We start from the raw sequence: 23,917 nt of genomic DNA on the forward strand, positions 1-23,917 counted from the left end.
CTGAGTCACGAGAAGACATGAAACAGAACCTGTAGGATCCATAGAAATCAACAAGACTGGTGGGGGGGGGGGGGGGGGGGGCACAGAACTTGTAGGGTCTATAGAAATCAACAAGACTGGGCAGAAATCACTCCTGCCCTTGGGTGGTTGATTACGGTGAACAAAGTTCAATTGAGGCTTCGGTAATAATAATTGCCAGAGCAGTTATTTATCCATCAAAATAAACATTACAATATACTGACTACAGAAATGAACTTAGCCGGCACACCATCAGTCAGATAAAGTAAGATGTGTGAAATGCTTCCTAATCCAAACCGACCGTTAAGCCCATACAAATCAATACCTGATACCACACAGATCAAACTCTGAATCTTACTAATAACATTAATACGGCCATTATCATAGCTCCAATGGGGGCAGCACATCACCATATTAAGGTGTGTGCCAAGCAAAGGCAGCATTTTTGAGACAGACACCACTAGCACTGCAGGAAGTCAAACACTTCAGGCTATTTGCCTGCAGAGGATTCACCCAACTCCTTATTGTACTCTAAACTCCAAATGGCTTCAGGATGAAAAATGACACCATTAATTTGTGAAGTACTTAGTGCACAAGATGGCAGCACTAGATGAGAGCAGCTTTGCGAGGAGATGATTTTTAGAGTAATGGAAGATTACGGATTAACCTCACTTAGTTACATTGCACAGATATGTCTTCTGATACATCTCCTTAAATGGAACACGGATGGGAAGGGAATGATTCATGTACTTCATTGAATGATTCAATGAATCATTTACTGGCAAAAAAAATAATAAATTGGGTCCGGCAAACCAGCTGGCAAACCCGAAAGGATACTAGCATGATGGCTAAACATTCTAAGGCCTCAATAATACAGGTCTGGTCACATTTTTTAACCATCTTTGTGCTTTACTTATCGGAAAAAATGCCATAGATGTTTCCTTCAAAGCACATGCAATGAATAAATCATAGCAAATGTCCTAACTCCTAACAGAGGCCCTATATCCCATTCATTTCCCAGACATTTCAGGCTGTTTGTTCGGTCTGGCTTGCCCAATCATGTCAGTTTGACTGAGTAATGCAGATGATCACTTAAGTGTTGAATGTACTGCTGCATGACCTAATTTTCCTTTTTTTATCGGTTCTCTGAGAAACAACGTGTGTGAATAAGACATTGTGCATTATTTCTCTTCTAATCTTAAGTATTAACTATAGCATGTTTGAAGCTCTGCCAGCAGTCACCTGTGCCAATAGGATTGTGGGAGCTGGAGTTTAATTTCTGTTTTTTTCCCCCAACAGGGAAAAATCTTTATTACGAAAGGATTGTGTTTTACTTTTCGATCAGGTGAGAGAATCCAAATCTGAGAAGCTTTAGACTTTACCGCAAGCAAACGGTTTACACAGACAGCCTGAGATAAAGGTATTTGTGTTCACAGCACAGGATCAAGACTTTCAAAGATATGCCTTAAGCTCAGACCACATGAACAGGAACACAGACACTCACACAGACATACCAAATCAGCAGGACAGACTCACAGTTGCCATAGCAACACTGTTAGAACATTAAAAAGATTATAACAAATCTATGAATCTAAACAATGTTGTGTATGAAATGGTGGGAGAGGCAATACACCAACAGATGTGTGAAAAATAACTACAAAAACCAACAGCTAATTTGAAGGCATCTGTCAATCAACAAAACAAGATCCCTTTGCAGCCCCCCTACTAAACATAACAAGGGAATGAGAAGTCAAATTACTATCTGTCAAGACTAACTAGAAGAAATCTTCAGGAAATGAATACAACACACACCTAAGCCTCTGCCAATGAATCCTCCAGTAATGAGAGAGAAAGCAGACAGCCAACACCCTGATTCAACCAAAGCTTGCTTCGTACCTTAAACCAGTGCCTCTTTGAAAACTACATTTAGCAACACCTAAGGAATGATAATGCCACAGGCGTGATTCTGTTTCTAAGGTGGAAAAACAAGATTATCACATTGGTAGATAAATCTCTACAGGACATTTGTCCAATTATCAAGCAGTAAACGGGGACCAAAGAATTCCGAAAAAATTAAATCTTGATTGGGAAATAAAAACTGTACTGAAATGATCGAACTCAGGCACGATTTGCAGTGCTTTATGAGAACATCCAACTTCAGCAGTTCAACCAAAATGTCAAACAATTTAATTATCATGTAGGCTCCAATTCTGTTTTCACCAGTGGTCAAGACAACGTGGCACCACGTGACACCATTTCTGACTCTGATCAACAGCTTAATCTCCTCTCCTCTATAAACCCAGATGGAAATTCCACTATCACCTCCTCTCATCTCCGATAAGACCACTGAAAATCGTTACTCTGTCTCAGCCTGTGCAAAACATAAACACAGACACGCATCAAAATAATGTTCATGGCCTCACGGAATAGCTTTGTCCAAATGCCCATTTCTCAAACATTCACTGTGCAGCCGAGACGCCTCTGCATAAATGCGTTGTATTGCCATCAGTATGTGGTAACCCCCAGTGTAGTATATGTAACAGTAGTTTTACATGTACCCCTTTGTATTTGCCATCCACTGTTATTTGAGTCCCACAAATTCATTCCCATTATAATCAAATTAGTCTGGACAGAAAACATATCGTAGTGTGCAAAGGGGGGTTGTGCACGTCCGTAAATGTGTGTGTAATAGTTCAGTCCCATAATGCTGTGTGCATATATGTCTGTGAGAATGTTAATGTTTAATTCAGTATCTAATGTTCCATTTTAGAATGTATTTGTGTCCCCTGCTTGTGGTAAGGTTAGTGAGTATTTGTCCACCCTTACCCACTGCGTTACGCAAAGATGATAACCCCTAGTGTTCTTTCCCTTTGGTATCGGTTTACCTGAATGTAACTTGCCGTAATAAACGGCAAGACGCCAAAGGAAAACCTGATTTCTGCTCCATTCCCTACAATGTGTTGGTATTTAAATCAGAATTTTTTTTTTACTTTCTGTGCTTCTGATCATCTGTTAGACCCCAAACATCAAGCCAGACATCACTGGTTAGTCAGTCAGTGCAGTGTTTAGACCCAAAATCCATCCAGTGTACACACAACACCCTGCACATACAATGGGTTTCATCATTAAAGTAGCAAAATATAATAAAGATGAATGGAGAATGAGGGGTTTTATACGGAATTCTGTCAAGAATAACAACCGTTTACAATAAGAACAAATCACTCGATGCAGGTTAGAGCCTTCTGTGGAGCCACTCGGTGCAGTGTAGAGCATCCTGTGGAGCTCTTTTGGACTTGAGTGCTGGCCTATATTTGAATTTAGTTCCAAAGTGATCACTGCCTTTTCTGTCATGCACTTTACAGATATGCATTTTAACACCCTGCAGTGTATGTGTGGTTAAAGGGCCAGTACATAATTCTTATTCAATACATTTGTTTTCAAAGGCAGGAGAACTGCTCCTCATGCGGTCCTAGCTGATCGATCAGTGTGTAAGCTCAAAACTGTCCTGTGTTTATACAGAGTCCTGGGTCTGTAGTGGCATGGACCAATCCATCAATAATTGCAGTCAATCAACATGTTATTTCAGAAACACAAAAGGGAGGGGTGTAATTTGATTGGCTGTTGTAATCAAAATATCAACAACTGTTTGCCAGAATCGCAGACTCTACCTTTAAGGGTATGTAAGATTGTAAATTATGCTGACACTTTTGCTATGTGAAGGTTGATACTGACAGTTTTACTTTGTCAAGGCATTTGTGTTAGCCGCTGTCCATCCATCTGGTTTGTATCTGCTTAAGTTAGCATCATGCTAAATGTCACATTAAGCATTATACCAACCAGATGGATGGACAGCTGCTAACACAAATGCCTCTGATTGTGTTTTTTAAGTAGAAGTCTCAGATTGCTTTTCAATTCATTGCTGACAGTCAGACTGTCTGAAGGACACTGTCTGGCCTAACCCCTGAACCCCTGTCCCCAGTCCCCTGTCACCTGGCCCAGGTCCTGTCACAGATGCATACCAGATTATCAGCTGCTGGGTTGTTCTCCCCTTACCTTCAGGTGACTCCTCCTGAACATATGTTCCTGTCAGGTAGCGGTGGACCAGGGCTGACTTCCCGCTCGAGAGGTTCCCCACGATGCCCTGCCAGACGACAGAAGACCATGTTTACACACCGACCTGACAAACTCTCTGCAGGATGCCATTATTAGTGATGTTGCGGCCGCGACACCGTGACCTTCCACATTTGGAAGACTGTGTTTTCAGAGAAAATGTAGGGGGAAAAAAATTATGACATTTACATCATGACCCTGATTAATACACCAGTGTCTGTAAATCTCCCATTTTAAATTATAACCCTGATTAATACACCAGTGTCTGTAAATCTCCCATTTAAAATGATAGCCCTGATTAATACACCAGTGTCTGTAAATCTCTCATTTAAAATGATAACCCTGATTAATACACCAGTGTCTGGGAATCTCTCATTTAACATGTCAGGATAGTCAGTTCTGTTTAGGTCAAAGGAAATAAATCTTTCGTAAAAATATTTATTAATAAGAATTTATATATTTAGTTTTGTTTAAGAGCAGTACGTTTCAAAGACAATAGCACCTAGGAAACTAGCAGCAGTTGGCTGAACATTCAGATTCTCCCTGAAAGCGTCCCCTACACCCCCCCCCCACCCCCCCACCCCCAACTCCCCCCCCACCCACCGGTCTCAGTCCTCTCTACCCGTCACGCAGGCACCATGGGAAAGACAGAGGTGTCTAATGAGAACCTTTCCTTCCCTCCTGTCTGCAAAAAAAAAACTCTCCTGAGCAACCACTTTCCCCCAAATTGTCCCCCCTCTCTGCCAATTTCGAGTTCAGCTGATGTGCCTCTGGCCTTTTCGGCTTCCTCCAGCTCCAGTAACCCAGCGACAGTGTCAACCAATTGTGTGCCTCCAGATCCCAACGACTCAGAACCAGCCGAAGAGAATAAAAGGTGGAAACAGAAGGGGGTGTCTCAATGGCCCAGGAAGTGCGATGACACCTGCCGCAGCACCGTCGCAGAGCCCAGCACTTCTACTTTTTGCTGTGCTTTTATACTCAGTGTTTTTATACTGTTTTATACTCCATGTTTTCACCTTGAATTTCACAAGGCACACCAGCTCACAATGCAAATGCCTGTGCATCTAAAAGTCATGTGAAGCACTGTATAAGGGCACTACTCAGTTATCCATTTAATTGCACTGTTTTAAGTAGGCGGTTGCACTCTCTAATGGAGAGTGTCCTAAATGACAAAACACAGCTGGGTAAGCTAAGATTGCTAGAGAGCCTAAACTTAACGCATCCGGTTAAAGACTAAGATGGCTCCCCTGACAAGAATACAATAGTGAACACTACAGCGCGGTTCAGCATACAGTGAACCTTACAGTGCATAGTTTTACGATCACATGAAAATTGCGTGCGCAAGGATCCAGGGGAGCTGAAAGTGAACTCATCATAGACAGTGGACTCCACCCAACCCACTTCACCACACCCTCTCCTGCCAGTCATCTGTGCCTGGGGGATGGGTGGTGGCAGAATAGGGTAGTGGAGACCTGACCTAACCTATGTGATCAGTGTGGAGGTGGGGGAAGAAGGGCATCTAACTTCCCCCCCTTCAGGATTAACTTCTACCAAGGTGGCCCCCACAGGCTGGGGTGGATGAGCCTGTGTGTCTGGGGAGAACAAAGGCTCCAGCACGCATTCGGCCCACTCCTTCCCACCCCCTCCTGCTCTCCTCGGGCTTGAGATGGTGGGTGGGCGGCGAGTGTACACTCCGTGCTAATTACAGGGGAGAGAGCTGTGTGCAGTCTTAAAAGTCGGGGGAGGAAAAACAGATCCTACACAGCCAAGCTTTCCTACAGGACAGCTAATGGAGTCTTGTTGTGGGAGATCACTGTTTGAACAATAACTTACAGACGGTGGCAGAGAGCCTCTTGGTAGCATGTATAATGAACACATTGCACGTTTATCATACAATATATAGATCTGGATAACCCGTTTATGTCTCAAGGAATAAGGCTGGTAAAGAGGCTATTTGTTTTAGCTGTCAATTCGTTTATAGCTGTATACCCTGGAAACTAGAATAGAGGGATATAATCAATCCTTACGGACAGCAAGGGAAGTTTTGTAAAGGTAATACTTCGCATTCCACTACATTCTGTAACAGACTGACACATTTCTCTCTAACCGGGGCCTTCATTCAAATTACTTAAGTAAATACTCAAAATGTTTAATATAATGTAAAATATTAGATGTGACTGAAAGCCATAATGTCGCTGAGCAACCGTCTCATGGTTTTATTGAATTTATTTTTCATGTCATTCCAATTTCAAATCTCTATAGCATTTTATAGCATCAAATACTTTGTTTAATTCATTTCAGCCTTTGAAAGTAAACTTCTACAACTGTGTGAGCAATTTTGAAACATAGCTGAGGGCCAAACTTGTCTTTTTCTCCTGTGTGGACTTCTAAAGGGTAAGAATATCTGCTGACATGATGGAGGGAGCCAAAGCATGTTATCACTCATTCACAGGTCTGCACACAGGTTTGGCAGTCCTCCTATCCATTCCTTCACTTTCATGGCCAAAACCTGACTGCTATGGTCCAAATTGCTTCACTTATAGAGAAGAAATGTTCCTGGTAGATTTCACGCTCAAGCACAAACAAACAAAACCAGTACAGTTCTAGCTGAGGACAGCAATGTTTTATACTTGCTGTTAACTACAACATATTTTCATGGTAGCTTTTGCTTAATTATATAAGAATAATATATAGTTTAATTTTCTAGTTTTAGAAAACTTACCACTTTGAGTTCTGGCACTGACCGACTCAATGTCCATTCCTGACTGTTGACGAAGGAATCTGAAAGAAGAGGAGAAAGAGCGAAGATCAATGATAGGAGCCAACTACACTCTAGGAGGCGGCAGGTGAGATGGAGGATGAGGCAGGATGCCATGTTCACCCGATGTTGCCGAAAATGAAAAGTACAGATACAGCGGAGACACCCAAGTAAACATCTTCAACAGAATAAGGTGTTTAGAAAAAAGGACATGAAGCAATTGATTAGTTCCTAAAAACAAGCACACAAACAAAACAAAACAAAAACAAAACAAAACGTCTGAAGGTTGGCAAGGAAAGTCAAGTTGTACCACTTTCTCTTGGGAGCCAAAAAAAGGCCATGTTGTCCACAAACAGCTTTTTCTATGGTGACCTTTCAGGTAAATTCTCCATTTTCTTCTATCAGGAATATAACAACCATACCCACCCAGGACCTTTTCAGCAAACTATGAAATACGACATGGAAAGGCACGCAGCTGCCAGAGAAAAGGTGAAGGCTGGTTCATGCTATTCAGAGGACTCTCCATGTGTGAAACAACATTATACAGATGGCACACTACACAAAACCTATATGTTCATTCAATCCATACATTTAATGGATTAAAGCCAAAACATACTTTTCACTACAGATGAAATGAATCATGACCGTAAACTAATTTACTCAGTGAGGTGTATAAGGTGAAAGCCTTGAGAAATCCACTATTTGAACAGAAGTTTAGATAATCAGCAAGCCATCAAAAACAAATGGAGCAGAATGAGAGGGCGCCTTTATATTTCATTCAACACCCAACACCTCTGCATGTTCATTCAGGAGACACCATTGTTTATTTGTTTGATTTTAAATGAATGTTCTAAGCATGAACTTTGCTGCCTCACACAAGAAGTGTTGTAGAGCTACCCAGTGATCAAAGCCTAACCTAACCACAACAGCAGCTGGTTCAGCGGACCTCCCAGGTCATGCTGGGGCCTGCCTTCACACACTGCGCCTGTACCTTTCATTCCAGTTCATCGCTGTGTATACTGCTATCGATTTACTGTTTCCTGTGGTGAGGTAAAAGGGTTAACCTGGGGTGAATAAAAGCGAAATATGCTTCTTATAGGAGAAGGGCTCTCAATACAACAGTGTGGCACGTTTCTCTGGTCTGTTCTTCCAGTATTGAGCCCGTCAAGCCCATGGCTTCCTAAGGCTGTGTGGTCATCATTAGCATCACTCTCACTCTCTCTTCCAAATGAGCAAAGGCTGGCATCTCTTGTCATTGAAACACTCAGCAGAGCTGACAACACTACCCACTGGACACTAATTGAGCATGGTCATCTCCGAACAAACAGGCCTGGCCAGCAGCTGATTCTAACAGGATCAAGCAGACCTTCTTTGAGTCACACAAAACATCAATGGGGAGGTTTGAGTTTCAAAATGTAACCTCCTAAACTTACAAATGTAATCCTGATTTGCTTGTGGGAGTGAGAATTTGTGTGATTTTAACATAGTTTCTTTTTTTTGCTTGTAATTCCATCCACCAAAACTCACAACCAGAGACCACGGCGAGAGGGTGTGCCCTCCTGCATGAACTCTACCCCATAATGTGCTGATGACCTGCCTGGTCAAAACAACCCAGAAAATACCAAAATTCCCTTTCAACTCTGAGAGCTAAAAAAAAAAAAAAGTGTGTTGCGTGGAGTACGACCAAAAATACGCCAAACCCCAAAAATAAATGGCATCCCAGGGACCACAGTGCAGTGGTTGGGGGTGGGGACTCGTCCAATCATAGTTCCCCAGTGATGACTCCGGAGGATACAGCCTCCTTTGTCTATGGCAGAAGAGATGAGTGTGTGTGTGTGTGTGTGTGTGTGTGTGTGTGTGTGTGTGGCTCTAGGTTGTTTGTCTTGTTTTTCACCCCACTGCTCTTGTCTGTTCCAATCAAAATGACTATTCAACTCCAACACACAGCGGCAGCATTAGAGCCCTTTTTCCTGCATTCAGAGAGAGAGAGAGAGAGAGAGAGAGAGAGAGAAAGAGGGCACTGGGAGAGAAGGAGAGTGTGCACTGAGTACAAGATAGAGAGTGTGTGTGTGTGTGTGTGTGTGTGTGTGTGTGTGTGTGTGTGTGTGTGTATTGTAGAAAGGATGAATTTGCATGCATGTGTGAGTGACAGAGAGGGCAAAGGAAAAAGGAAGGATACTCTTCCAATAATAAGAGAAACTAAGTCTATGCAAGCAAATGACAGAGAGAGAGAGAGGAGAGAGAGAGATGGTGTGTTTGAGAGGGAGGGAGGGATTCTGAGAAGAGTCAAAAAGACATGAAGAGAGCTGAGCGGGAAAGAGAGAGAGAGAGAGAGAGAGACAGAGAGAAAGAGCAACAGAGAGAGAGAGAGAGAGGAGAGAAAGGAGCAGGCGTCTCCCTGTCCCTTCCATGGGTTTGAGGCTTGTGATGCTTCCTTTCCTTTGAAGGGAAATTACAGAGCAAGTTGGGAACACAACATTTCCATGACCCATTTTTGGAACACTTCAGCATTCACCTCCACACACAACCCTCTCTTGCCATACCAGCCCCAGCACCCACACACACACACCCCTCTCTTGCTATAACAGCCCCAGCACCCACACACACCCCTCTCTTGCTATAACAGCCCCAGCACCCACACACACCCCTCTCTTGCTATAACAGCCCCAGCACCCACACACCCCTCTCTTGCCAAACCTGCCCCAGCACCCACACACACCCCTCTCTTGCTATAACAGCCCCAGCACCCACACACCCCTCTCTTGCCAAACCAGCCCCAGCACCCACACACACCCCTCTCTTGCTATAACAGCCCCAGCACCCACACATACCCCTCTCTTGCTATAACAGCCCCAGCACCCACACACACCCCTCTCTTGCCATACCAGCCCCAGCACCCACACACACCCCTCTCTTGCCATACCAGCCCCAGCACCCACACACACCCCTCTCTTGCTTTAACAGCCCCAGCACCCACACACACCCCTCTCTTGCTATAACAGCCCCGGCACCCACACACCCACACACACACCCACGCACCCCTCTCTTGCCACCCCAGCCCCAGCACCCAACAAACACACACCCCTCTCTTGCCACCCCAGCCCCAGCACCCACACACACACACACCCACACACACACACCCACGCACCCCTCTCTTGCCACGCCAGCCCCTGCACCCACACACACCCCCCTCTCTTCCCACCCCAGCACCCACACACACCCATCTCTTGCCACGCCAGCCCCTACACCCACACACCCCTCTCTTGCCACCCCAGCACCCACACACACCCCTCTCTTGCCATGCCAGCCCCAGCACCCACGGATCTTACGCAGGCAAAGCCTACTTACACAGACCATTGACAAAATACCCACAATAATCTGCATATCTTTGTGCTGCTCCGTAGACAATCCACAAAGCCTGTGAGTCAATCACCAGTCTCATCGACAGCTCTCTAAATCCACACAACAGTCTCAGAGCTCATCTCGGTGAGGGGAAGTAGAACTGATTCCTTACAAATGCTCACTTCAATCTGATTCGGTGTCTGGGGGTGTGCTTGCAGGTTTTCAGGTGCAGACAACAGCAAACCTTATTTGGCTTAGGTTCTGGTGAGTGAGCATGAGTCCTTGAATCCCTCTCTGTCACATGACAGAGATTTCCAGCCAGTGTTGTTTTCGTCAGGCAAGACGAAAACGAAAATGACGTCGTCAGACCCCTTTTTTCCATGACGAAAATGAGACTAAGACGAACGTCACCAAAGCCATATAAAGACTAAAATGTGACGAAAAATTTAGACATTTTCGTCAGACGAGACTCAATTGTTAGTGAGTGGACGAACAAAGTTTCAAAAGATGCTTTTTTTCCGCCAACTATAATATGCGTGCAATGTCAATCAAGAGCTCAGACATCAGAAATGGAGCCAGCTGCTTGTCCTAACAGTCACGCCCCCATCACACACTAAAAGCCTCGCTCACGCGCAGCTGCCGTACGGCTGTACGCACTGTGCGTACCTTCTGCTACGTGAGAAGAAGAAAGAGAGAGAGAGTCTGCAATCATGCGCTGAGCCTGGCCAGTGCACAAAGCACAAACAAACGAATAGTGATTAAAGTACAAACAAACGCTTACAAAAGTTATCTGACACACGCTGTTCCCAGCACGACGCATGCATTGCCACTGTAATTCAATACTATGAACGCATATTACAATAGGTAAACTGCTGACAGAGGGGCGCGCAAAAAAATGCGGTACTACGATCTCCCTGTCCAAATGTATGGAGTCATTTGACTTTATGATCAGCATATTCAGGGTTTGCTTCAGTATCTTACACCCCTCCTCCTTATCCGACAATGTATGGCAGCAAATCAAATCGGTGTAATGGCCGTTGAGTATGCAGAGCTGGAGCTGTGGAAACAGCTAAATGAGTTACAGCCAAATCGCAGTGAGCCTTGTCAAGCCCTGGAAAGTTCGGCAAATTTCCACCCAAACATTCATTGAGTCTTGTTGACAATGCCCGTTTAAACAACGTCTGCTAAGCGGTCATTAAGTAGGCCTACAATCTTAAGACATATCTACGAAGTACGATGACTGACAAAAGACTGACCGGACTTGCTCTCATGAATATTCACACAGATTTGGAAATCGACAGTGAAAAAGTAAAAAAACAATATGCAGAAGGAGAATTCACTTAAATTGTAAGGGCAATACGTTTAGGCTGTAACCCATTATCTGCGCGTGAGTGTTAATGTGCACGGTTTTTTTTTTGGGGGGGGGGGGGGGCATTACGGAGCAAATCTCCCGACTATTGCGCCCGTCATGGTTAAAAATAGCTTGCGAACAGTGGGAGAAGGGAAGGGGTAACATAAAGTTCTTAGAATTTTAATACAACAATTTTGCCAGCGAATACAAAGTTCTAATACTTTGCCGGCGAATACAAAGGTTATAAAGTTCTAATATTTCGAGAGCGATTTTAAAGTTGAAACCGACTTAGTTGACCACACGCAAGTTAACGCAGTTAAACGAAAGCTAAAATAATGTGCTGATTCATTGCTGTTGCATCACCTCAAGCAAAGGTGCAGAGAACATCTAGGGAGGAAGAAACAACAGCCACAACAGCAGCTACAGCTACACCAAGGGCATGTTGCAGTAGGTGGCTCATTGTATTTTGTGTAACACATGTATTCAAAACATCAAGCCTTTCGCCCACTACAATTTCATGCTCCGGTAAGTTTTTTTCCTTTGCTCTCGCACGCCCCCTTCAGTGAAGCAGAGGTAATGTTTGCCTTCCCTTAGTTTTTTTCAATGCGGTTTTTTGTCAGATCAGTAAGACTATAGTATGTATGATAAGCTTTTGAATATCCATGCTGTAGTGTTAGTTGGACAATATTTATCTATCATATAGGTGTCATTTCAAAGCTTAATTTAGATTTTTTTTAGTAGACCTAATGCAGCGCTTCTTATGAGGTTAAATTAATTCATCTGAAGTACATTTTTAATAGCCAACTCTTGAATGTGCTTTAAAAAATTGTGGTCATGCAAAAGTAAATTAAATAATGAATGTATAGTTAAGGAGGGCCTTTAAGGATGCCTGGGTATAGCATACAGCGCGTGTTGCGGCAGTCACCAGCCAATTGGGCAATATTGGTTGATTTCTTTTAATCCATTCTGAGAGTGATTAACATAATATTAAAATCATAGGCAAAGATTGTTTAGATCAAACAATGTCAGAGTAGGTCTGAAATGGCAGGTTTAATTTTGGCCGGTAAAAAATATGATTGGCTGGTAAAAAATTTCATCTACCAGCCAAAAAGTTAATTACGGGGACAGGGAGCCGAGTCGAACGACGGTCACGGAGACGAAGCCACGACCACAACTTCATGCTGCGGCTTCAAACTCACAGGAAAAAAATACCACAAACCTCAAAAGGCACCTGAAGGCCAGTGTGTTTCATTATGATAAATGTATTGGCCTATTAAATAAATACACGCATCTTATGTATATTTGATTTTTGACTAAAACCTTTTGAGTTTTCGTCGGACTAAAACTAGACTAAAACCTTTGGAGTTTTCGTCGGACTAAAACAAGACTAAAACCTTTTGAGTTTTCGTCAGACTAAAACTAGACTAAAACTTTCAAAGATAGAAATGACTAAAATGGGACTAAAACTAAGAAGCATTTCGTCAAAAAGACTAAGACTAAAACTAAATCTAAAATGCCTGCCAAAAACAACACTGTTTCCAGCAGAGTGCAAATTCCTTGCAGCATCTCAGTCTGCTCACTGCTGTTTGTAAGTATCAGTAGGGAAACAAAGCGTAATGCTATCGAGCGCCCAAGACAAAGGAAGAAAACAGCTCAGAACTAACCATCAAAAGGTCGATCGTGTCTTTCAAGGAGATTTGATTTCTCTGACGAATAGGGTATTTAATTGAACCCCCTCCCCCAAAACAAATAATCCTCACGGACTTGTCTTAGGAGTGTTATGTTCACTTATGGTGGTGCATTTCAGATGCCATTCACAATATGTGTGTGCTTCAGATAAGCTCCTCCATGACTGAAAGGGTGGCATGATACCTTGAACCACTGCAAAACAAAAAAGCAAACATCTCCCAATATCTCTTTGTCCTCAAATCCATGACCCTGATGGCTAATTCAGGTTTGCTCAATGTATTTCACTGCAATGCTTGTTTGTGTCAAGTGGTGGTCAACGCTAATCTTTGTTTACCAGCACAAGGACAAATGCCAAAATGAATCATACAGACAATCTTTGCATCCTGAAGTTTATCAAAACATACGGACATCAGTTCTTCTCATGATAAATGACACAATATTAGTTAAGAAAGAGGAACACATTATTAGCAAACGTATACTGCTTCCAAAGTTACTTCTGAGGCAATCAACTTCTGCAGTGATGATCATGCTGCAGTAAGTGACATTACAGAGAGAGGGAGAGTGCGACAGAGAGACTGAGGGGAATAATGGCTGGCAACAGACTCCTTAAGTCAGAGAGCATAATTTTCTCCTCGCTCGCGCCTAGTCTCCCCTGTGGCTCATGAATGTCAACTTAATGAGCGAAGTTACCGCATCGCTTTGCAGGAGGTGCTCCGGCTCTCCGCCTCCCTGACGCACAACTCCAATGTCCTCCGTTGGGATCGCTTCCTCAAAGAGGATCAGCTGGGCTGACTCAGTGGCTGTCATAAACCATACTGTACCACACCATTACCACAGGAGCCAGAACCATACCGTACCACACCATTACCACAGGAGCCAGAACCATACCTTACCACACCATTACCACAGGAGCCAGAACCATACCGTACCACACCATTACCACAGGAGCCAAAACCATACCGTACCACACCATTACCACAGGAGCCAGAACCATACCGTACCACACCATTACCACAAGAGCCAGAACCATACCGTACCACACCATTACCACAGGAGCCACAACCGAAGCTTGCGGCAGAGCACAGAATGGACCCGGGTGAAGCCATGTCACTCCCTCTAGTTAGATTCACCGCTGCGGGGGCAATCGGCAACTGTGTTGGCAGCAAAAGGCTTGTAGTTGTTCCCCAGTTGTGCCGCAGGGGTTGCAGGACGTGTCCGTCACAACTTGATCTTTATGAACAGAGAGCTTGTGGGATCAACGATGCTCAACTCGACTGGACTTAATGGAGAATAGGTTTCATCGCTCATATTAGTCATAAGACTCCATGAAAGACATTGAAACAGAAAGATTATTTCCCATAACACTGCCACAGGCTACAGCAAAATTTTGACAGGATGACAGGAGACTTTTCACGTAATTAGGATGTCAGATTTTAGCATTGGGCAAAACTAGAGAGCAAGTAGTGTGTCCTTTTCTAACATAATATATTTTTCTAATATCGTAACAGTGAGGTACTGTCACATCCTTCTCTTTTTCACTTTGACAAGCTTTAAAATGTAAATGCAGTGAACTCCTTGTGGAGCCCACAGACCTCTGGCTGCTGCTGCGCCTCCTCCTCCTACTCCTCCTTCTCCTTAATCAGGCCTCCATCAGCACCAGCCAGGCCGGCCAGGCTCTAGACACCCACAGGAGGAGGCCTTTTGTTCTGTGGCAGGTGAGGACAGGCACCAGGCCTGCTTAAGCCTTCCACAACAGAAGGGGGGATGGGCTGTGAAGCACTTTGGCTCCCCGAGCTCTTCTCACAGGCGCCTTGTCAAACACTCAGGTAAGGGCAGGTAGGGACAGGTGTGACGAGAGCCTGCTGCCAGCTCCACAACAAAACAAAACAAAAAAAAGCACACCCAGCTTAAAAGCAAGCACTTCACAGCGATGGGCACTCCTACATTCCTGCTGCCTGAGTGCTGGGTGCTACTCAAACACTGCTGCATTGAAGGAAACGGAACTGAACACTGTTAGAAAGGCTCTGTTTCCTTGGCAACGCAGTTTCTGTCAAAATAAATAAATAAATATCGAAACAAAAGAAAGGCTGTTCGCTAGTGATCAAAATTGCTGATCCATTGTTAAAAGGGAGTACGAAATTAGGAACTGACATTTACGACACACGTTCAACTGTAAATACCTATTATGACAAAACAAAGTGCTCAGCCCATTCAGCGTACATTGCATATAGGGGCAGGGACGTTTACTAGGAGAGCTTGGCAACTTGCCGCCAATGTTTTGTTACCCTTCAGTATAAGTTGATCCAAAATTGACCTTTAAAGATTTACGTATACAAGAGAGGAAAAAATACCAAGAATTGGGGGGTTTGCCCTTGTAAACAAGAGGAGCTGCCTTGCACCAGGACCGACTGCATTGCCAATGGTAGAGTGTGCTTCAGCTTGGGTCAGTACTTCACATCAATCTAGTGTACATAAGCTCTCCTAACTTAGCACTGGAAAACAGCCAGAAGTCTCCCTGGCTACTCATGAGTTTTACCCTCTTACTTTGTCTTGTTGTTTTTTAAGGCTGACAGTGCACTAGGTTTTTATTATCACGTAAGCACAGTGGTGTTCAGCCTTTAAATCTACCTTTCAGGCTAATGAGGGTTAAATTAGGTTAACTGCACTTTAAAAGTTGTTACTATCCAAGAATATATACGATGAAGAACACAGAAATATAGACTAATCTGCAAGGAGGACAACTGTACACTGCACTCAATAAGGGAGAAAGACCTGCATCTGTGCATGCCTTTAATACTGTGTGCACTGTCTGTGTACTGTGTATTATCTGATATCACAAACCAATCTTTCAGTTATTCTATTCCTTTAGCATATAAAAGAGCAAAACTGAAAATTAGAAATAATGAATGCATACAAATATACCTACAGTCTGGTAAGGTACATTTAAAAAGTTCTAAGGTTTTCCAGAGCACTGTTATTCATGGTGTTTCTCAAAGAACTCAAGCAGTTTAAACAAACTGCCCTGTACAGTGGCCAGAGAACAACCACTCGCACAAAGCACCTCCACTTAAAGTGAGTTATGGGTCTAACCTTTGCTGCATGGAGTGTGTGTGCACAGGTCCAACCCGTACCCCGTGGATATGGTTTCAGACTCAACTCCCATTCTGCTATATGTACGTTGGTTTCACTCAAAGCTGAAAGGCTAAGAAGCTACAGAGTACAGTAATAATTTAATTAATTTTACTGAGCTTACCTTGAACTTTACTGATTCCAGTGCTTGCTGCTAACGTCTCTATTGTAACTGGCGGTGGCTTTTTTAGCCTTACGGGGGGATATGTGCCAGGTCCTTGGCTGTCTACATAAAGTTCAGATTTGTTGCTGGTTGGCAGGTTTTTCCTCCTGAAACGGTTGGCAATTAGCTGCCACAGGCTGGGTTCCTCTGGGGCCTGTTTCTCACAGAGTTTGGCTGGGCGGATTGGGACTTCCATCACCTTGACCTTTCCTCTGGTCTGGTACTGAATGTACTGCATATTGCCCTGGACCTCGTCCTTCTCGTAAGCAGGCGACAGCGCTCTCCCAGTCAGGTAAGAGAAAGGCTGAGCAGAACGCAGTACATCCTGTCCGAAACTTCTTGTACGACATCGTGGGTCCGACACCTGTTCTGGTTCAGAATCGGTTTTGTTCCGATTGCGCCTGATGCGGAGGCTGAGGCTGCGGCGTAAAGAGCTGAGGGTGCGTTTAGGGGCTTCCGGTCTTCCCCCGTTGGGCACTGGTGGAGCAACGGGCTCCCTGTCCTGTGTCGGCTTGCCAAACAGCTTCCAGGGGAAGCCTCCTCGAGACAGGCTCGGCGTGTCCCTGGAGAGCACATCCTGAGAGCTGATGCGCTCTTTCAGCTCAAGGACAGTCATGCTGACAGGCCGCTGTTGTTTTGCAAAACTCTTATTCGTCCTCCGGGGGACGGTGTCGTTCGGGAACGGGGGCAAGCAGAACGCAGGCGGAAGCTCCGGCTTGAGGCCGTCGACAGCTCGGAGCTCCGCTCGACGGCTCCTTTGCAGAGGAGCCCCTGGAAGATCTCCACCCCCGAAGGCAGGGGAGGACTGGCCCACCGGGGTAGAGAAAGGGCCAGGGTAAGCGTTGGCCAGCATGCACACACTCCTGGGTCTGTGGAGCCGCCCCAGCAGCTTACTGCCGGAATTCCTTCGCTGCTGCTGCTCAGTTTCGGGGAGGGAGCCATACATGCTCACCACTCTCCTGCTGCCCAGGGGCAGGCTGCTGCATGAAGTCTTTCGCAGAACCACAACCTGGGGCCTGTTAGAGGGGTCCTCAGGGTCAGCATTGCTGCAGTCTTCCTCATAAACCTTGTGGTGGACCCTCGAGAGAGAACTGGATTCCCGAATCTCTTGCCTCGCATCTCCTGAGCCCTTTGTTGACTCTGACTGAGAAGGCTTCTCGGCTGAGATTTCGGGGAGCAGTTTAGCAAACCGGTTTGTCCTCATTCCAGGTTCATCACCCCTCCCCCTCCACCTCCTCCTCCCACCTCTCAGCTCCAGTGAGCCGCTTGGGGATAGCCACCTGCCGAGCTCTCGGTCTGACGCCCCACTCCCAGGCCTGGGGCTCTTTCCTTGTCCCGGCACCTCTGACTCTCTGCTCTCCGCCCCTGCCTTAGCCTCTCCCTCACCACCGGTGCAGTCTGCCGTGCCGTTTAGGAAGACTGAAACATGGAGCACGGTCTTGCCAGTCGACTGTTGCCGGGACGACAGGGCAGTAGCCTCGGGGAACACATCTGTGGCCCGGCTGCTCAGAACCAGCATAGCAGCACATGCACACATGCTAGACTCACACACACAAACCCTCTCTCCTCACACACACAAACACACACACACACACACACACACTTAGTCCCAGATGCACACAGAGTTCTTTACGACTGCTCTTTCGGTTCTTCACTTCCCGGCTGCATTCCGAGACCAAACTTAATCTGTAACCTTTAACATGTGAGAAAAGAGGGGGGGGGACTTCAAACAAGTCTAGGCATGACCTCTACGTCATCCCCACAACCCCCCTGCTCTCTCAGTGAAACTCAGAGACAACATTAGTGATCCTCTGCAGTAGCACAGATCCTTTGCACTCTTGCACCCAAAAAAAAGTTGCAGGTTCATCGTACAGGAAAGTAGTGCAAACCCATCACTGACCCGTGGGCTGCTTCTTCAGTTGCGGGCAGGTTGCAAGTTCTGAGCAATCCTGTTGCCGGCAGGGCAGATACATTCCTTAATCTTTCCATGCATGGCATGAGGGAGTGAGCCTGTTTGAAGTCACAGCTGCTTCCCCTGCCTTCCCTGGGTGCCGGCAAAACAAGGAATGGAATCCCAGATTCTTCAGGCACCAATATAAAATCCTTAACACATCTTTTTAAAGTGATTCCTCTGGCTCCAGGGAGAAGGAAACCACTTCCAGTCGGGCACTCCCTCAGGCACCCCGACAATGACCACAGGGTCCCACAAACCCCCAATGAATGAATACTTTGTTTACCAGAGGCCCCTCACTCTTTCCCCCCTCCCTCCCTCCCTCACATATTATCACTCTAGCAACAGTGCCCTCAACCAATGGATGTTGTCTTCCAGCTAAATGAGTGTGGAAAGAAAAAGAAAAACAACAAACAGCCAGCTCTTTTCCCATGCCCAAGGGTGGGGTGAGAAGAGGGAGCCGCTGTGGCTTCAGAGGTTTTTGCCAAACCAGGTTTTAGACCGTGCTTGCTGTGAGGCCAGAGGCGTCTCCAGATTCCTGAAGGGAGGAGGGCCACCGCCACGAGATGCAGGTGGGCAGGATGTGGACTTTAAGTGTGGAGGAGGGAAAGATCACAGCACTGCAAAATGAGCACTCAAATGGTGGAGCAGCATAAAACAAACAGCGTGCCCAGTCTGCGGTAAAGACTTCAACAGAGTAACGTGGTTTGGAATAAAATCAGAATATAAATGAAATAACTCAATATCAAATACCATTTAAAATATCACGTAGCAAGGCAATTGTCATATTTAGATAGGGGCATTCAGGCACACCAGGATGGCTCTGTCAGTGCAATCCCTGCATCTCTATGCATCTCTATGCTTCTCAATGCATCTCTATACATCTTCCTCCCCAAGAAGGAACCTTTTTTCATGGGTTTACTTCTTCCATTCAAACGTATCTGATCAATGAAATTAAAAAGGTAAGCACTGGGAAATCCTTGCAAACACATGCGCAGATATAAGCATACGACATGTGCTACTGTAGTCAATGGGTTATATCTCAAGCTATATCTTCTAGCAAGTATTACTCCCTTACACGTCATGTAAGTTCTTAAATTGAAGTTCCAAATGAAAGGCATGTCTTAAGTTTCGCTGTCAGAGGCTTAATTTGGTTGGAACCACCCATTAAGAACTTCTCAAAGGGTTTATCCTACTGGGAACTCTATAGTGAAGGCAAAAGCCTCCTTATGGTGAGGCAAAAGACATCACCACCTGGTGGATAATATGAGTACTGCCAAAATGTTTTTAATGTTTCATTTACACATTTCTACATCACTTCTAGGACTGTCTTACACAAAGACTATGGTCACAAAGTTTATAAAAAACAGTTTTGTATGTGAGGTATGCATTTTTTGGAAATATGAAAACAGAGCTAAGTACATAAAAAGACCAGAAAGAACCTTGCAATTACAGTACAGTTAACGCTGATGAAAGCAAGCATGCATGCATGCTAACTGGTGTCTTTTGGCAATATAGTTGGCTATGTAGTCCTTTTCACCTTCTTTATTCTTCTGTATGTGCTGACTGTAATTAGCGTCTACACGGACCTGGTTGGGTGTTGCACCTAGTGAATCAGCGTTACGATAAAGAAGGACGTGTAGACACTAATTACATTCAGAATAGCGGCAGGTTCAAATACACCTGGCTAAACAGGAAACAAACAGCCCACACTGAGTATTTCGTGCACCTAGCCTATACCACACAGAGTCTGTGGAATAAACAGACATTATACAATGATGAGGGTTTCCATTCAGAGGATGAGTATATTAAACAAATGATGGAGGAAATAGTCAAGAAGGCAAGTAGCTTCAGTTCGTCGGTTCCATGTATTTCACTACTATACTAACAGCTCCAAAACGTAAAGATATTTTGTGGAACAAAAGGGATTCAATGACTTGGCAAATAGTCATCATTCTCCAACAGTCAGTTCATCTGTTCAGCTTGTTTCAGTTCCATTTGTGTTAAAGGTAAGTGATGCATGCAACACAGTCTACAGTGTGTTTGCCTTACATGGTCCTACTTTGTCATAACATGAACCCACCCCAACTGGGCTGAACTCATAAATAATGACCATAACAACTAGTCAACAACAAGTAAGAGCGGAATAAGCTTTATTATCACAGTAATTAGCCGCCCTTGCAGGAGCACCCCACAGCTATCTTGGGTGGGTGTTTTCAAAAGTATTGGAGACTAAGGCTGAATTAGGGGGGAAAGAAATATGAACTGGTAGCCTGTCTGTACCTTACAAACAACATGACAACAGTTCTGTTGTCCAAAACAGAATTGAGTGTTCATCTAATTCTAAACAACAGCATCATCGATGTGCCCTTAGTTATACTGATTTACTGGGGCACTTTAGAGTTAACTACAGGCATCTTCTTAACTCTTATGAATAGGGATGCACGATATTGAATTTTAGCCGATATCCGATATGCCGATATTTACAAGCTCATTTTGGCCGATTGCCGATGCCGAAACCGATATATACACCTCAGCTTTTTAATTATTGAAAAGTCTCTCCTGTACTAGAATTAATCTGTTATTATGCTAGGGTATTGCTGTAAATACAGGACATTACAGACTTGATTTGTATCATTTTAGAAATAGACATTCACTCATGAAACTGAAATGGTTTCAAATATGGCAGATTTATTTATATTTTCACGTCACAATTTTCATACTTGAACAGTACCTCCTTGAACTTGAACAACTACACTCTGGAAATGCAGCTTGGCTTACTTGGCAAGCTAACGTTGGTTAACTGACTTACAGTTTAATAACGTCCCTTTTAGAATTTCTATGTAACGTTATTGCCAAGTTAGCTGTATAAATTCTATAAATGCAAAAGTGAGCCATGTACAGATAGCGTTGGCTTGTGACATAACGTTTCACATTCCGTGAAATGAGGTATCATCAACTTCTCTGGTGTCATGTAGCATGCAAGCTAACAAGCTAGTGTTGTCTCGCTAACTCCGTAACTTATAAACGTCTATTAGCGCGACAGGTAATGTTGTAAAGCGTGGCACGCGGCTGGTCTGCATCTATGCACGTAACCTACGTTATGGCCAAGCTGCATAATTGCGCATAATTTACACGTCACCTTATCGGCCAGGTATATTGGCAGACATTTTTCATATCTGCAGATACCGATAATTACGTTTTGAAGCCGATATCTGCCGATACCGATGTCTTGCCGATATTATCGTGCATTACTTATGAACCTCAGAAAATGGTTATCTAGAACTATGTAGCATCGGCAGCTCCACCGCAGGATCCTCTACCCAGCATACATGTTGTGCATTTCGGAACAGGTTCACAGGAATTCGTGTGGAGGAAGGGTAAAATGGAGTGGCTTTTCCACATACCTGTGTCTAGATAGCAAGGGTTAGGAACGACAAGTATGTCTTCATGAAGCAAACAATCGTCCTCACTCCACGGCACCTGTCTGGATCGCCGCCGCCCCCCAAAGCACATCATAATGGCCTGCAACCGACTCTGAACGCCGTCCACAACTCAAAATATATCCACTCATATGTGACACGAGGAACATCCAAGACCTCGATGGACTGTCAGCAAATGCCTCAGCATGTTGTTGTCCTTTTTCCTCACACAAATAGAGTTTGGTTTTCCTCCATTCCACTCACGCTGACCATTACAGTAAAACTCCTCCTGACTCAGCAGCTTTTGCTGGCTCTGCTAGCCACTCAGCGTCTTAGCAGGTTGGCTGCGTCTTGAGTGACAGCTCCAGGACATAAGTGACACTCGCCTCACGTGCAAGGCTGATCGCGGTCAAGCATGCTAGGGATCCTGGGAAGATGACACGGGGTCCATCGAGGAGTGGATCATTCGCACCGCCACTAATCCCCAGAAGGCGGATGGGGTCCACAGCCTTCCTAAATTTAACACAGGATTAGCCTAATCCCACATCGTTACGGCGATAGCATACCTGTGGAGAAAGCTCCCAGTGCTGGTGCTCATTCTGGGGAACTGAATGACGCAGAGACAATCCAGTCTAGAATAACTTAACATGAGCGGCGGTTGGAAGGTTTGTGTGTGAAAAGAGGGGGGGGGGGGGGACCTAACCCAAAGTGGTTGGGCGTGTCTTCAGGAGTTGTATCAGGTCGGGGAAGAAGTCGCTGAGATGCAGATTTCACATCATGCATTTCCAGTTCTTCTGGACTGTGATAAGCATGCCAACTGTTATCAGCATGTCTCGAGGCCTCTCTAGTCAAGGTGAAAACAGCTGGCCTAACACAAACGTATTTGACTTGTCATGTCATCGCAAGACAGAAAAATGTGTGTCTTACTTACTCACTCAGTGTTTGTAGAAATTGTACACAGGTTCATATATCTGTTAGATGACAGATGTCTAAACCAAGGACAAGCAAAGTACACGCACAAAATGATATATTGATGGCTTAAAACACAAATGTAATCTTGAGTGGCAGTAATGAAAGTGAAGGTACTGACACTTTCTCTGGAAAAGTACAGAATGAATGAACCTGTTTGAAAATATCTCTGCAAACCTCCCCGGCCAAAAGACGAGGACATCGTAACAAGGACAGAGCCAAATATATATTTATATTTATTACGTCTCTTATAAATGTAGCTTGCTCAAGACATCGCTTTTCACCAGGCTGAATTCATTGAATCATACCAGGAACATTAAGCAGCGCCTTCAAAAACACACAGAATAAATACAATTTAAAAAGTTATTTTACTTCAGATCTAATTACGAAGTCCTGTGGAAATGCATTACCCTTCGCTTGCATTCCAACTACCTTCCGAGAATACATTTGTTTAGGCCCCCTTCTGGGAGCTAGGGCCTACAAGTCTAATTAAAATATTTTTTATAGCAGCAACTCATTAAGAACACATAATGGAGTTCCTCTCCCTCTTTCTCCCTTTGACTCTGTTAACACATTAATGGAATCAGTGAAGGGGCTGACGGCAAATCTGCTTCATTTCTTTTCCGACATTTTCTTTTAATGGGGCAAGAAAGCTCCACGGACATTTTATTTACGTTCTATTCTGACTCGTGCATGTAAACCTATGTGTGTGTGTGTGTGTGTGTGTGTGTGTGTGTGTGTGTGTTTATGAAAGAGAGAGAGGGAGAGAGGGAAAAAAAGAGAGTGAGATAAAGAGAGAGGACGAAAATGCTGCAGCAGTGTTACACAAGAGTGTTAATGAGAGTGAGAGAGACGAACACTACTATCAACACCATCAGCCTAAGGCCTTGAGCTCTCGGGGTACTTGTGCATGTATATCTGTGTGTGTGTGTATGTTTATGAGAGAGAGAGAGAACAAGAGAGTGAGATAAAGAGAGAGCAAAAGAGAGTGTTAATGAGAGTGAGAGACACTACT

General features: G+C 44.5%; 1 protein-coding gene across 2 annotated transcripts in view; it reads right to left on the minus strand.

The window, feature by feature from the left end:
* Nucleotides 1–23,917, minus strand: part of agap3 (ArfGAP with GTPase domain, ankyrin repeat and PH domain 3) — a 138,707-nt gene that overhangs the window by 64,050 nt on the left and 50,740 nt on the right. For both annotated transcript variants that reach the window (XM_080836964.1, XM_080836963.1), the window contains exons 2-3: nt 6,851–6,909; nt 4,072–4,159 (exon numbers count right to left, since the gene is read on the minus strand). In XM_080836964.1, coding sequence (XP_080693090.1) covers nt 4,072–4,159; nt 6,851–6,909 — 147 coding nt within the window. The remainder of the gene's footprint in view (nt 1–4,071; nt 4,160–6,850; nt 6,910–23,917) is intronic.

This window comes from Sprattus sprattus (genome assembly GCF_963457725.1).
Source record: "Sprattus sprattus genome assembly, chromosome: 4".
In the NCBI taxonomy this organism is placed as follows: domain Eukaryota; kingdom Metazoa; phylum Chordata; class Actinopteri; order Clupeiformes; family Clupeidae; genus Sprattus; species Sprattus sprattus.